The 14,083-nt window shown below is 42.8% G+C and overlaps 1 protein-coding gene across 1 annotated transcript in view; it reads right to left on the bottom strand.

The window, feature by feature from the left end:
- The window catches only part of LOC134578355 (serine/threonine-protein kinase Nek11-like), a 214,265-nt gene that overhangs the window by 110,034 nt on the left and 90,148 nt on the right, over positions 1-14,083 (bottom strand). Inside the window, exon 3 of the mRNA XM_063437344.1 lies at positions 2,146-2,311. Within this exon, the coding sequence (XP_063293414.1) occupies positions 2,146-2,311 (166 nt within the window). The remainder of the gene's footprint in view (positions 1-2,145; positions 2,312-14,083) is intronic.

Raw genomic sequence — 14,083 nt, 5'->3', positions numbered from 1 at the left:
GACCTACACGATTTTAGGCAGGTGGTTTTAATGTTGTGGCTAATCAGTGTATATAAGTGTGCTGCTTGTTACAATATGTGGAACAAAGTAGTACCTGTGCTATAACTGTGCACAGATACAGCACTGGTATAGAGGGGTCATCCCCCCAGCCCCTGCAGATAATCTAGCAAAGGCACTAGAGATGGTGTGGACTAACACATTACACCAGGTAAGGACTAGTGTTGCAAGTTAGGTCTTCTTTAGTAGAGTGGCACACTGTAAGAGATGGGTGTTTACCTAAACATGGACACAGTACTAATGTTGCCAAAACTGCATTTTGATACAAAGGTGATATAAAGTGTTCTAAATACTAAGCCATTTACTCATTCTTTAGGTACTTGACATCCTTGCTGGAGTTCATGACATTAAAGAGACCCAAACCTCACTCCTCTATGAAACAAGAATAAAAACGCAAGCAATGTGACCAGTTACATATACTGTAAAATTAAAAGAGGGGATCTGACGTCCACAAAACATGCAGATGACAAGGTGTCCATCAAGCATGGGTGTGAGTATATCTTCTGTCCAAACCCCACTAGCCACTACTAATAAACCTCACAATGCCTACACTTAATAAATGATCAACAAGACCTTACGACGTCACCTTCCACATCACAGATAGAAAACCTGTCTGACTAATTGTTCTTGTGAATCGTTTCCAGTTGCTGGTAGATTATAATCTCATTTGAGCAGGGCCCTGTATCTTCTGTGTCAGTCAACTTTATTTTGTCTGTTATGTACCCCCCCGCTATATAATTGTAAAGTGCTACAGGAACATGTTGGTGCCATAGAAATATTAATAGTAAAAGAGAAACACCAATCCATTTTTACCCCAAAAGGAATTACTTTACCAAAATTGGATACGTTTTGTTGGCTGGTAGGCTATGGATACAAATGAATACAAACGACAATAAAAGCTTAGTGAAGCTGTAATTAAAGGGACACTCCAGGCACCCAGACCACTTCTGCCCATTGGAGTGGTCTGGGTGCCAACTCCTACTACCCTTAACCCTGCAGCTGTAATTATTGCAGTTTTCATAAACTGCAATAATTACCTTGCAGGGTTAAGTCCTCCTCTAGTGGCTGTCTACTAGACAGCCACTAGAGGGCACTTCCTGGTTTCTAGCACAGGTTTTCTGTGAGGACCTCCAGCGTCGCTCAATTCCCCATAGGAAAGCATTAAAAGCATTTTCAATGCTTTCTTATGGAGAGGTCTAATGCACGTGGGAGGAGCGTTGGCGGACCGAAACCCCCGCCGAGGGACATCGGTGGGGGCCTCAGGTAAGTCACTGAAGGGGTTTTCAACCCCTTTAGCAACATGGGATGGGTGGTGGGAGGGAGAGGGGACCTGCAGTGCCAGGAAAACAATTTGTTTTCCTGGCACTGGAGTGTCCCTTTAAAGGAGGTAAAATGGAACTCTTTGGATATTGTCATAATGGCACTTAAATGGGTCATGCTAGGAACAATGTATGTGTGTAAAAAATAACAAACTTTTAATTATAATTTGTGGTAGTACATTTACAGATTGGGAGAATTACCGTAAAAAATGTCTGTCTTTCTCCCTCCTGTCAGTCAATTCTTTGGCATAGACACTATGCCATGGGCGGTCCTTCTGCTCTCCAAACACAGCAATAACAACACATGTGCAGTGGTTGTTATGGTAACTCCCAAACTGACGCTGAAACCCTGCTAGAGAGTATAGGAATGAAGTGACTAACATCACTCCTTTCAGGTGTCTGCATGCTGGAAATGAAGGAAGGAGGTTTTTCCTACTTGGGGAAAAGTCTCTAAACAGGGAAAATCGAAGACAGCGAGAAAAGCGTTATCAGTTGGTCCCAGATGCATCTGTTTGATATATACTTTTCCTTGTCACTGCTTCTTTTTGTTGCGGAGATTTAGAAGTGTGGCTAGCCGAAAGAGTGACAGAGTGTAGCAACCACCATGGAAACAGCATGAACAATCTATTTGTCTCTATAGCGCTCGTACCAGTTTTTTGTTTTAGATTTCTACAGCTCATGCACTTTTAGAAATGGTCCACATTGGGTTAGCCTGTATGAAATACGATGTTAGCCCCCAGTTTACATGTCAGTGCTCGACGTGTATTACCTCACAGTATTCCGTGATTATACAAAAATCTTCTTTCTCCAAGAAGCTGCTGAAAAACTGGACGATGAACGGATGCCGAAGGCTGCCCAAAAGTTTTGCCTCTCTGGCCGAGGGGAGGGTAGCGTCCGGCCTTAGACCTCCACAGGAAATTCTCTTTAAAACCTTCCTGGAGCAAAATACCAACAGATGCAATTGTGAAAATATAAAAATAAAAACAGGTGTATTTAGAAGAAGTTTGATCGCAAAATGTTGCGGGGTTATTCAGGAATTAGCTGAAATGAACACATAGCTTACACACAACACTGAATTGTTCCAGTTCGGCTATTGTCTAAAATGTAAAAAGCACTTTGAAGAACAGTTAGAGGAACTCTCCAAGCCGCATACCCACTACAGCTCATCGACTACGTACCTGGAGTCTGCCGGGCTCCGGGCTCATTCCTCCCACCTCCACTACTAATCTGTCAAACTACTCTCAATACAGGGTGACTGGTTACTGTTGAAGGGCCATATAGCACTCCAGACACCATAGCCACTACAGCAAGTAGGAATGGTCACAATGCTTGAAGTGTTCTTTTTATCTATTCTTCGCAAATAAAATGACTACACATCACTTAAAATACCGAATGCAACCACCTCCCAGGTTGCTCACAATGAGCCATGACAAGTTACTAATGAAATGTACACACAGGTTGCACACTAATAAAACGGAAATTGTACCACTCCGACAGCTGTGTCCATACTATGAGACCCATTTAATAGGCAAATGTCATAGGGAAACTTGACCAACATTAGCCAGGATAGAAACGCAAAGCGGTTTATTATAGCATACCATCAGCTCTTAAGGGATGTCTTTGAGTACCATGCACTGTACGAGAAGTGCTATATGCCTGTCTAACTAAGCTATCTGCGAGCTTCCCCCCTATGCAGACACACAAAACCCATATCAGATATTGTTCATAACCAGTATTATCCTAACCCGAAGGGAAAATTCTGGCCTGATGCAGGGGCGTCCTACTCATCCTACTTAAGCCCACATTTAATCTCCGATATCCCAAGGAGGGAAAATCTTCAATTGTATCTCATGCCCACACCTTTTGTTTCTACTTTATGTTAGCAAGTTTATTTCTCATATGTTTAACCCCTTAAGGACACATGACATGTGTGGCATGTCATGATTCCATTTTATTCCAGAAGTTTGGTCCTTAAGGGGTTAAAGGATCACTATAGGGTCAGGAACACAAACATGTATTCCTGACCCTCTAGTGTTAAAACCACCATATAGCCCCTCAGGGCCCCTCATGCATCCATAAATATAGCAAAATCTATACTGTGTTCAAGCCTGAAGCTGTAGATCTGCATGCTGTTTGCCTCAGAAAAACAAGCCACCTGCTGACATCATCAGAAGATCCAATCACAATGCTTCCCCATAGGATTGGCTGAGACTGACAAAGAGGCAGATCAGGGGCAGAGCCAGCATGATTCAAACACAGCCCTGGCCAATCAGCATCTCCTCATAGAGATGAATTGAATCAATGAATCTCTATGAGGAAAGTTCAGTGTCTGCGTGTAGAGGGAGGAGATACTGAATGTTTGGATGCATTTTAGGCAGCCATGACCCAGGAAGGATTTCTAACAGCCATCTGAGGAGTGGCCAGTGAAGTTATCACTAGGCTGTAATGTAAACACTGCATTTTCTCTGAAAAGACTGTTTACAGCAAAAAGCCTGAAGGTAATGATTCTACTCACCAGAACAAATTCAATAAGCGGTAGTTGTTCTGGTGACTATAGTGTCCCTTTAATTTACTTTGCTTCACTTTCTAAATCCAGTGAGGAGGTACACAATGTAACATGCAGAGACTCTTAGGGGACAGGTATTGTACGAGGGGCGAAACGGTTTCCTTCAACTACAATTGTTGATGAAACTTGTATGACGTGAAAATACATTCTGACAAGTTACGCCTCTAGGTGTCTGATTTAATGTCTTATTTACCTGATTATGTATATGTACCTACAAACTTCAATAAAATGTTTTACAAAAAAAAAAACACCGAATGCAGTTTTTCAGATATATAAACATATACAGTGTGTTGGCCTTTCTGCTTTATTCATACTCGATCAAGTGGCGTTCTATTATAATGTTACTGCACAATCCCACGAGGGCAGCGTCTTGTGATTGTGTGGGCATTTTCACTCCAATTGCCATGGTTTGAGTTTGAATACTACAATTGATAACCCAGTTTTGATTTCAAGTGGGTCATTCATTGGAAACATAAAAGAAAACATAGCTTCTCACCACTGTCGTTCCCTAACGCGCAGCTCATCTTTCAGTGGTCAAATCATAACATCCTACGACTTCTGCATTTCTCTATTTATTTCTGTGTAACCATTCAAATTCATCATTATTCCGTGTGACACAAAGTCAGCGTGCGACACATTTATCCTGCTATCATATCTTCCATAACGTCTGCAAATGTAATTGAAAAACAATCGCCACAGGTGGCTCGGCGTGTTTGGAAACGCAATTCAAAATTCTGACATGTTGAAGTTGAGCCATGAGAAATAGTCTTTTAGAAAGCTCTTCTATGACTTGCACAGAGGGTTAATCCATAAACAGTAATATTGGACTCGCTGGAAAGGGACACTGCCTTAATTACCAAATTTTCTGCACTAGAGGTAATTAAAAAAAAAAAAATCATTCTCTGGGAACAAGTTGCGGGATGGGGAGATAATTGCTTCTGACATGTCGCCATAATTGATAAAAATTCAAAACTTTAAGGCATCATTTAATGTGCTAGGATGGAAAGTTCTGCATAGCTGCCGCATACGATTGCACAGAGGTGAGGTTAATATTTTTTTGTTGATCATTTTTTCATTTTTAGTTTAGGTGGTTAATCTGTCTCTGCCAACCAGATGTCAATCTGTGTTACAGTTTTGATTCCCCCCGTTTTGATAAACCACCTTCTCATCTACACAGAACAGTCGCATCCCATTTGTGTGAGACAACAGATTTACAGGACAATTCCTGTTCAATCTATTCATTCGCTCGGAGAAATGTCCTCAACGAAAAGCAACAAATTAGCATGTGTATTATAAAAAAGACAATAACAGAGCTTAGAGAGGGGGATGGCGCAGTCTGGCTGGGTGGCGGAGTCGTGGGGATCGGCTGAATGAGATATTAGTGGAATACACAGATTGCCAGCCATGTAAATCTACATGCTTTAACAATTGTGTACAAAATCTCTATATTAAAAAAAAAACGAACCAAAGATAATCCTCAAAAGGGAGCCGGGCGACGGCAACTCTTAATGCTGAAACGATAGTCTATTGATACAGTCAATGCATGATCCTGACAACAATGGATGCCTTTCTTAAAATATTTTGGGTACCAAACAAGTCAACTTTGACAGGCGAGGTGGAGGTAGTGTTGTATTGGCTGCCAATCGACAAAGGGAGTGACCGTCATGCCAACCAACAAAGGGGTGCATTATCAGGGCATATATTGTAGCACTACTACCGGGGCCATAAATGCCTTGAAACGGATTAAACATGGAGTGCAAATGCAGTTAAAAGAGCACTCCAGGCACCAAAACAACCTAATGTCAATGAAGTAGTTTTGGTGCTTGGAGTCCCCTGGTGCCTTCTCACCTCCAAGTGTTAGGAGGTAATACAAAGACTGAAATCTACGACTAGCTGAGTATGCGGAGTATACTGGGTATCACTATTTGCTGCAGCGTTCTCTCACTGGTCAATGATTTGACCATTAACCCCTTAAGGACACATGACGGAAATATTCCGTCATGATTCCCTTTCATTCCAGAAGTTGTGTCCTTAAGGGGATAAGTAGTTCTCCTATAGCTTTAAAGGAACACTCCAAGCACCATAACCACTAAAGCAACATATAGTCAAAGTGTTTGCTAACAGTTTGACAACTTACCTACATTGAGAGCCAGAAGCAGTGCAGCTCATTGGCTGAGAGCAATCAGCTGACGCACTTCGCCAATGAGCTGTGCTTGCACGGCAGTGCTAAGCTCAGGTGAGCAAACCAAAGCTTCATGCAGGAACTTCCCAGTCTCAATTAAGGAAGGGAACCGGGACAAACAGAATGCAGGCAAATTGTCACTTCCTCAATTTCATTATAGCTTAATTAACAGTTTTCATTTTAGTTTCCGCAAGTTTCTGCAATTTGGTGTTTAGTGAATATACCCCACACATTTTTATATACTGCTGAAGTATACATTTTCAGATATATTTGACCTCTTTCTGTCCAGTAACCTGGTGCAGCATTTTGCATGTCTAAACCAATAACTAACCCAAACAAGAACTTTGTAACATAAGAGTGGGCTGTCCTGTCCCATTTATTAGTGCTTTTTTAAGGTAAATCCTGCTGAATAGATGCTTAATACCAGACATATTTATCAAGCCTGTCTTCGTTGAGACAGCTCAAGGAAATCCCTGCATCAGAATGTGACTTAAATGAGGGACATACAGAAAGTAGGGAACAGAGTCCCATTAGCTAGTCAGACAAACCCAATGACAAAACAAAGTCACTTTTGGGACACTGTGGACAGCTTACTGTACCTTTAAAAGGCAGTTTCCCCCCCCCCCCCCCCCCCCCATATTGAGCATTTTAACAAAAGATTATTCCATTTGTTAGATCTTTGTTAGATCAGGTTTGATCAACGATTTTTTTTTCGTTAGATAGCCCCCCTGACAATGATTTTTAATATCGCATATTTTAGAGTAGATCTAACGAAAAAAATTGTTGATCAAACCTGATCTAACAAAGATCTAACAAATGGAATAATCTTTTGTTCAAATTCTCAATATGGGGGGGCTAACCCGGGGGTGGTCCTTTGCGTGCCTCTTCTAATTCCATTTACCACCCTTTGCGTATCTCCTAACTCTCCTTAACCCCTTGTGCAACCCTACTAATGCCCCTTTAACCCCACCTACCAATACTGTAAGGTGACAAGTCTGCAAGATCCTCTGTCCGGTCTGTCACTGCAGCGGAGAATGTTGTGCAGTGTACGTGGCCAGAGTGATAGGGTATGATGTTCAGTCATGTACCTTGCTCCCTCCACCCAATCTGCAAGCTGCTTGGAGCCCCAATATCTGACCGGGCAGAGGAGCATGCCCAGCCTGTGCTTTGAGAGTGCAATAGAAAAGAGAAGGGGGGAGTCACAGTGGTTTGATTAAAACAAGAAAAATTCTTCGGTAAACTGAAGCCTAAACTGAAAGGTTTATGCTAAAATAGCCAAACTGTGACAAAATGTTGTTTTTTGTTTTCAGGCGGAGACCTGCAGAGTAGATAAATAGGGGAAATAAACTCCAGTATTTAGTGAATAAAACTCAAAGACCTTAGAATGATCAGTTTAGAAACAAAGAACATTATTCTATAAAGAATGTTTACTGCTGGTTTATAGTACAGGAACCCTGCAAGAACCAAACCAATACAGTGCACTGCAGTGGTTATGGTGCCAGGAGTGTGATACCCCCATCCCCAGCTGATGCGCTCAGCCAGCAAGCCTGCCCTGCATAGGAGCTTCCTGCTCTCTGACTGACTGAATGGAGAAAGGGAGCAGTGCTTGGCATACCCAACCTTTCTAAAATGGTATGACTACTCACAATGGGGGAGGGGGGAGACTACAGTCTAAACCAGGCATAGGCAACCTTCGGCACTCCAGATGTTTTGGACTACACCTCCCATGATGCTTTGCTAGCATTTGGGGTGTGAGAGCATTATGGGGGATGTAGTCCACAACATCTGGAGTGCTGAAGGTTGCCTATCTCTGGTCTAAACAATTGACATGTTAGTGAATAACTCTGAGAAGTGAATTCAAATTTTAGGTCGGACATAATAAGCCAAATTGAAATCATAGCAGATTTGGAGATTTTTCATTTATTTCTAGTTAAGCTATTTTGACCTATTGATACCGGAGAAACTGACGGAAGCCAAGCACAGAGAGATGGACACAGGTTTCTTCAGGAAGGAAGAGATTCTTTATTGGATCACCGATCGGGACTCAGAGGGACTAGCGTCACCAAAATACAGCAAATTCTGAGCCCCGGACAATAGTGCAGGCTCCTTATATAGGCATATAACTCCTCCCATATTAAGCTCCACCCGCACATTCCCTTAACCAATCAACACAAATAAGAATTAACTTCCTGTTTGACCGCATGGCTTGTCCAGCACAATGGAGGAGGGGGAATACTATATCCTGTATTCTTGCACATGCTCCGTACACTACTGATCGTATCTTGCCTCGTGCAACCAACTGATCGATACGTCAGCATATGCACGTACACATGCCACGTGGTAATCTCGGCCTACTAAATTTATTTTTACCGAGATTCCACCACATTCCCCCCTTTGATGCCTCTTGATATTTTACAATTACTTGAGGCATCACATAACCTTAGTTTTGCTTACACCGCAAGTTACCTTGAACCAGACCAGACTTATCTTATGATGTGAATCTTCAACATTCATCTTCCTGCATTGGTTCTCCCTGATCTAGAGCCCTATATTTATATATCGCCATTATCTGTGCAGCAGCCTTCCTCTCTGCTATACTTCCTATCAGGCTTTGCACAGATCTAACTACTAAGGGTATAAGACACGGTAGGAGTAGACACAACAGTAAAATCAGTAGGACTCCACCTACCACTGCCTTAAGCCCTCCAAACCATTCATACCAGCTACCAAACCAACTACTTGGATTGTACCCTTTCCATACCTGAGTAGGCACATGCGCTAGTTTAACCATATGGCTAGTAAGCTCAGCTATTGCTTGCCCTTCGTCGTCTATTTGAAGACAGCAATTGCTTAGGTTAAACTTCCCACATACACCTCCCTCTACTGCCAAAAGGTAATCCAAGGCTAATCTATTTTGGTAGACTGCTGTCCTCATCCTGGTGTTATGCTTCGCTAAAAGATTGAGCGCTTGTGATGTCTCATTTGTGATAATCTCAACCACCGCCTGTAATCTTATAATACGGTTGAGCATATAAATAGGGGTTCTATAACCAAAGGTACCATCCTCAGCCCACGTGGCTGGCCCATAATAGTCTATGATACGCTGGGGAGGCCATTCATTATCTTCCCAGGTGCCTATCTCTATGGGTCCCCTTTTCTTCCTATGATTCACATCATACACTTTAACACCTAAAGTCTCACCTGTTTCAATCGGTAACAAGAAGAAGGATGGTTTGAGCATACCCAACACACATGCCCCTTCCCAGTCCTGTGGCAGCTCCGAATAGGCTTTCTTACCACAGATCCAGTACAAATTTGCTGGGGCTCTCCAGGTAGATGTGATGGATAGATCAAACCACACATCCTTTAAATTGGCATATCTAGCAAACGGGTTAGATGGTTCTGAGACATTTGAAGCCGACCACCAAGTTGTATTCTTTGTATCATCATCATAAGCTTTTTGCCCTAGACAAGTTAATTCTCCTACAGAAGTATTATACATTATTCCTTTCCTTGCTATGCAAACATAACCTATGATGGAGGTCTTTAATCTCCACTCAGATTTACCTCTAACACTCATATGATAATCGGCTTGTGTAGATATTAGTTGGTCAACTGCCTCAGAACCGGACATTACCTCCTTTGCTTCCCAAGGCCATTGGTCTCCCATGTTAGTACCTCCACACACATAGCAGTTGGTAACATTAAGACTACCGGCAATACTTTCAGCTAGGTCGATGAACAGGTTTTTAGCGTTATGGGGGATCTTATTATCTTTACTCATCTCTTCATAAAAGGAATGATATACTTGATGAGTCTGGGAGGATACCGTATCAGTCTCTATCCCTATAAACAATAATGTCCCAGGATCTAAACCCGTCCCGTATATCTGAAACCCAAATAAATTGCCATACTTATCTAAGAACTTGTCGGGGTTATTAATAAGTATATGGACTGGGTTACATTCCATGGACTTACAATATGGGCTAGTCGGCAACTTAGTCACTATCATGTCTTTGTCTACTGTCTGTCCCCAAGTCGCCCACCCCACACAAGACCAATATGGACAGAAGTTATAATCTTTATTTGGGCATCTAGGACTCACATATTTATTTTTGCTACTGGGACAAATGTATTTATCGTTAGACCCATACGTCCTCTCCCATCTAAGATCCCCACATACATTCCACGGCTTTCTACCACTCGATATCGCTTTACACGCATCAAATAGCAGAACACCCGAAGAATGTACGGATTCTAACACCGTCTTATTAATTAGGGTCCCCTGAGGATCTCCATTCCTGAGAGTCAACCAAATTGTACGAGGCTGATACTCCGGACTGAAGCACTTAGGTTCTCCTACTCCTAAATGGCACACACTATAGTCTATATTTAAGTATCTACATCTCGATACATCTCCTTTACACTCGTATTGTGAATGCCAAATTAGGGTTTGGGAAATATGGTTACCTGTTCTCGTAGTCTTAATGCATACCTCACAGCTAGGAGTGTCGATACCTCTACCTTCCTGAATATAAAAACACATGTAAATAAACACAATCAAAAGCACATCTTTCGCCGTCATCCTCAGTCTTCGTCCGTGCGATGGAACCTCAGCTTCCAGGATGTGAGGGCTGCAGGGAATGGAGTTCTGCTCGTCTTCACAGGTGTCCCTTCGGGACTTTCCTGGCTTATACACTATGTGATGGTAAGAGGACAGGCTTTATTATGGCCTTCTCACTTACACCTGTAACAATAAAATTTGTAATCCACAATAATTCCTCGTTACTCCGACTGAGTAGTGCGTTTCAACCGGATCTTGCAGGGATTCTCTGGATCTGCTGTAACTTGCCAAGAATCGACTGCTGCTGGCTTAACCCTGGAGTGATGTATCCACGGAGTCACTTCTGCTACTTTAATCGCTGTAGGGGTAGACAAAAGAACAACATAAGGACCTCTCCACTTGGGCCCTAACGGTACATTATTCCACTCTTTAATCCACACTTGATCTCCTGGATGATAATTATGAACAGGGGGATAAATATTCACAGGTAATCTATCTTGTACCCATTTCTGTACCTCCTCCATAGTCTTACCCAACTCTACAACCTGCTGCCGGGTAATTCCTTCTCCCAACTGACTCAAGTCCCCCCTTAAGTTACCAAGTACGGGAGGTGGTCGCCCATACATAATTTCAAAAGGAGAGAGGCCCATCCTTCTGGTAGGGGTACTGCGGATTCGCAATAGAGCTATAGGTAAGAGAACGTTCCACTTAAGTTGGGTTTCCTGACACATTTTAGCCAACTGGTTCTTTATAGTTCTATTCATTCTCTCTACCTTACCAGAACTCTGGGGTCTATATGCAGTATGAAGCCTCCACTTTATACCAAGCATATGAGTCAGTTGTTGTAGGCACTGGTGAACAAAAGCTGGACCATTGTCCGATCCTATAGAACAGGGTAGTCCATATCGGGGTATTATTTCTCGTAGCAGGAATCTCACAACTTCTCCTGCTTTCTCTGTACGAGTAGGACATGCTTCTACCCAACCTGAATAGGTGCACACAATTACCAGCAGGTAACGATGTCCACCCGATTTAGGCATCACTGTAAAGTCTATTTGTAGATCGGACATGGGGAGTCCCCCCATAAACTGGACTCCTGGTGGCTTTACTGGTCCTTGTCTTGCATTATTCTTAGCACACGTTACACATCTGCGTACAATGGCCTGAGTCAAGTTGGACAATCTTGGTATGTAGAAATGTTTTCTAAGAGATTCTTCAGTACTGTCTCTCCCAGAATGTGTCCCATTGTGATAATTTTGGACAATTTCTACCGCTAGCGATGCTGGTATAACTATTCTTCCATCTTCTAGCTGATACCACTTGTTCTCCAGATACTTTCCCGGTTCAGTCTTTAACCACTCCTCTTCTTGAGTTGTATAAACTGGAGTCCATTGAGACAGTGGGGTTGGTATTAGAGCAGCTATATGCCCCACATACTCCTGTCTTCCTGATTCAGCAGCACGCTTAGCTGCACTATCTGCCATCCGATTTCCCTTGGTTACATCACCATCTCCTCTCAGATGCGCTCGACAATGTATGATACCGACTTCTTTCGGCTCCCACACTGCTTCCAATAGTTGTAGGATTTCAGCTGCGTATTTGATTTCTTTGCCTTCTGAATTCAGTAGTCCTCTTTCTTTATACAAAGCTCCGTGGGCATGAGTGGTTAAGAACGCATACTTAGAGTCCGTATAGATATTCACTCTTAAACCTTCAGCCAATTGTAACGCTCGTGTTAGTGCTATTAATTCTGCCTTTTGTGCTGATGTTCCTTTCGCCAGTGGCCGAGCTTCTATCACCTTGTCTATTGTTGTTACTGCATATCCTGCATAGCGGATCCCTTCTTTTACATAACTACTGCCGTCGGTATAATATTGAACATCGGGGTTCTGGATGGGAAAATCACGAAGATCTGGTCTACTTGAGAATACTTCATCCATTACTTCCAAACAATCATGTTGACTTTCAGTAGGTTGTGGCAAAAGGGTAGCTGGATTTAAGGTGTTTACAGTCTCTAAATGCACTCTTGGGTTTTCACACAACATTGCTTGATACTTGGTCATACGGCTGTTACTAAACCAATGATTTCCTTTGTAATCCAACAACGTCTGTACTGCATGTGGGACTCGTACATAAAGTTCTTGACCCAGAGTGAGTTTATCGGCTTCAGCTACTAGCAGGGCGGCTGCAGCTACGGCTCTCAGACAAGGTGGAAGTCCGCTGGCCACTGCATCCAATTGCTTAGACATGTAGGCAACAGGTCTTTGCCATGATCCCAAGTACTGTGTCAATACTCCCACAGCCATTCTTCTTTGCTCGTGTACATATAAGTAGAATGGTCGTGTGTGATCAGGTAGACCTAATGCTGGGGCACTCATCAAAGCCTTCTTCACATCTTCAAATGCCGTTTGCTGTTCTTGGGTCCATAAGAAGGGGTCGTGCTCTGTACCTTTGATAGCTGCGTACAGAGGTTTTGCTAGTATCGCATAGCTGGGAATCCATATCCTACAGAAGCCTGCTGCCCCCAAGAATTCTCGCACTTGTCTTCTATTCTTGGGTATTGGTATTTGGCAGACAGCTTCTTTTCTCTCTGGCCCCATAATCCTTTGACCTTCAGAGATATGGAATCCCAGATACTTGACAGTTGGCAAACACAACTGAGCCTTCTTTCTAGACACCTTGTATCCTGCCTTCCAGAGAATGTGTAGTAGATCGTGCGTTGCTTGCTGACATTTTTCTTTTGTAACTGCTGCTATCAACAAGTCATCTACATATTGTAACAAGACACACTCTCCTGGGATGGACTCGAAATCCAATAGATCTTGACTTAGGGCTGAACCAAATAGGGTAGGTGAATTTTTAAACCCTTGGGGCAGTCTTGTCCAAGTCATTTGGCGTTTTGAGCCCGTTACAGCGTTCTCCCATTGGAAAGCGAAAATACATTGACTTTCTGCGGCAATTCGGAGGCAAAAGAAGGCATCTTTGAGATCTAAGACTGTGAAGTAAGTAGCCCCGCCCGGAATTAAAGCAAGCAGGTTATATGGATTGGGTACAACTGGATGTATACTAACAACCGCATCATTGACTGCTCTTAAGTCCTGTACAGGTCGATACTCATCTGTACCGGGCTTTTGAACAGGCAGCAATGGGGTGTTCCAGGGGGAAGTACAGAATTTTAGGATACCATACCGTATGAACTTATCCAGATAGGATTGGATGTTCTTCTTAGCCTTCTGTGGGATGTGGTATTGTCTTAGGCTCACTGGATAAACCCCATGTTTCAGTTCAATTTTTATTGGTGGAATATTGCGGGCCAGTCCTGGTGGGTTGTTCTCTGCCCAAACTCCTGGTATGTTAAACAATGTCTCATCACTCCTAGGGTTTTGGCTAGTCAA

The sequence above is a fragment of the Pelobates fuscus genome, chromosome 12, assembly GCF_036172605.1.
Source record: "Pelobates fuscus isolate aPelFus1 chromosome 12, aPelFus1.pri, whole genome shotgun sequence".
NCBI lineage: Eukaryota > Metazoa > Chordata > Amphibia > Anura > Pelobatidae > Pelobates > Pelobates fuscus.
The sequence above is the reverse complement of the archived record's forward strand: the minus strand, read 5'-3'. Positions and strand labels throughout refer to the sequence as shown.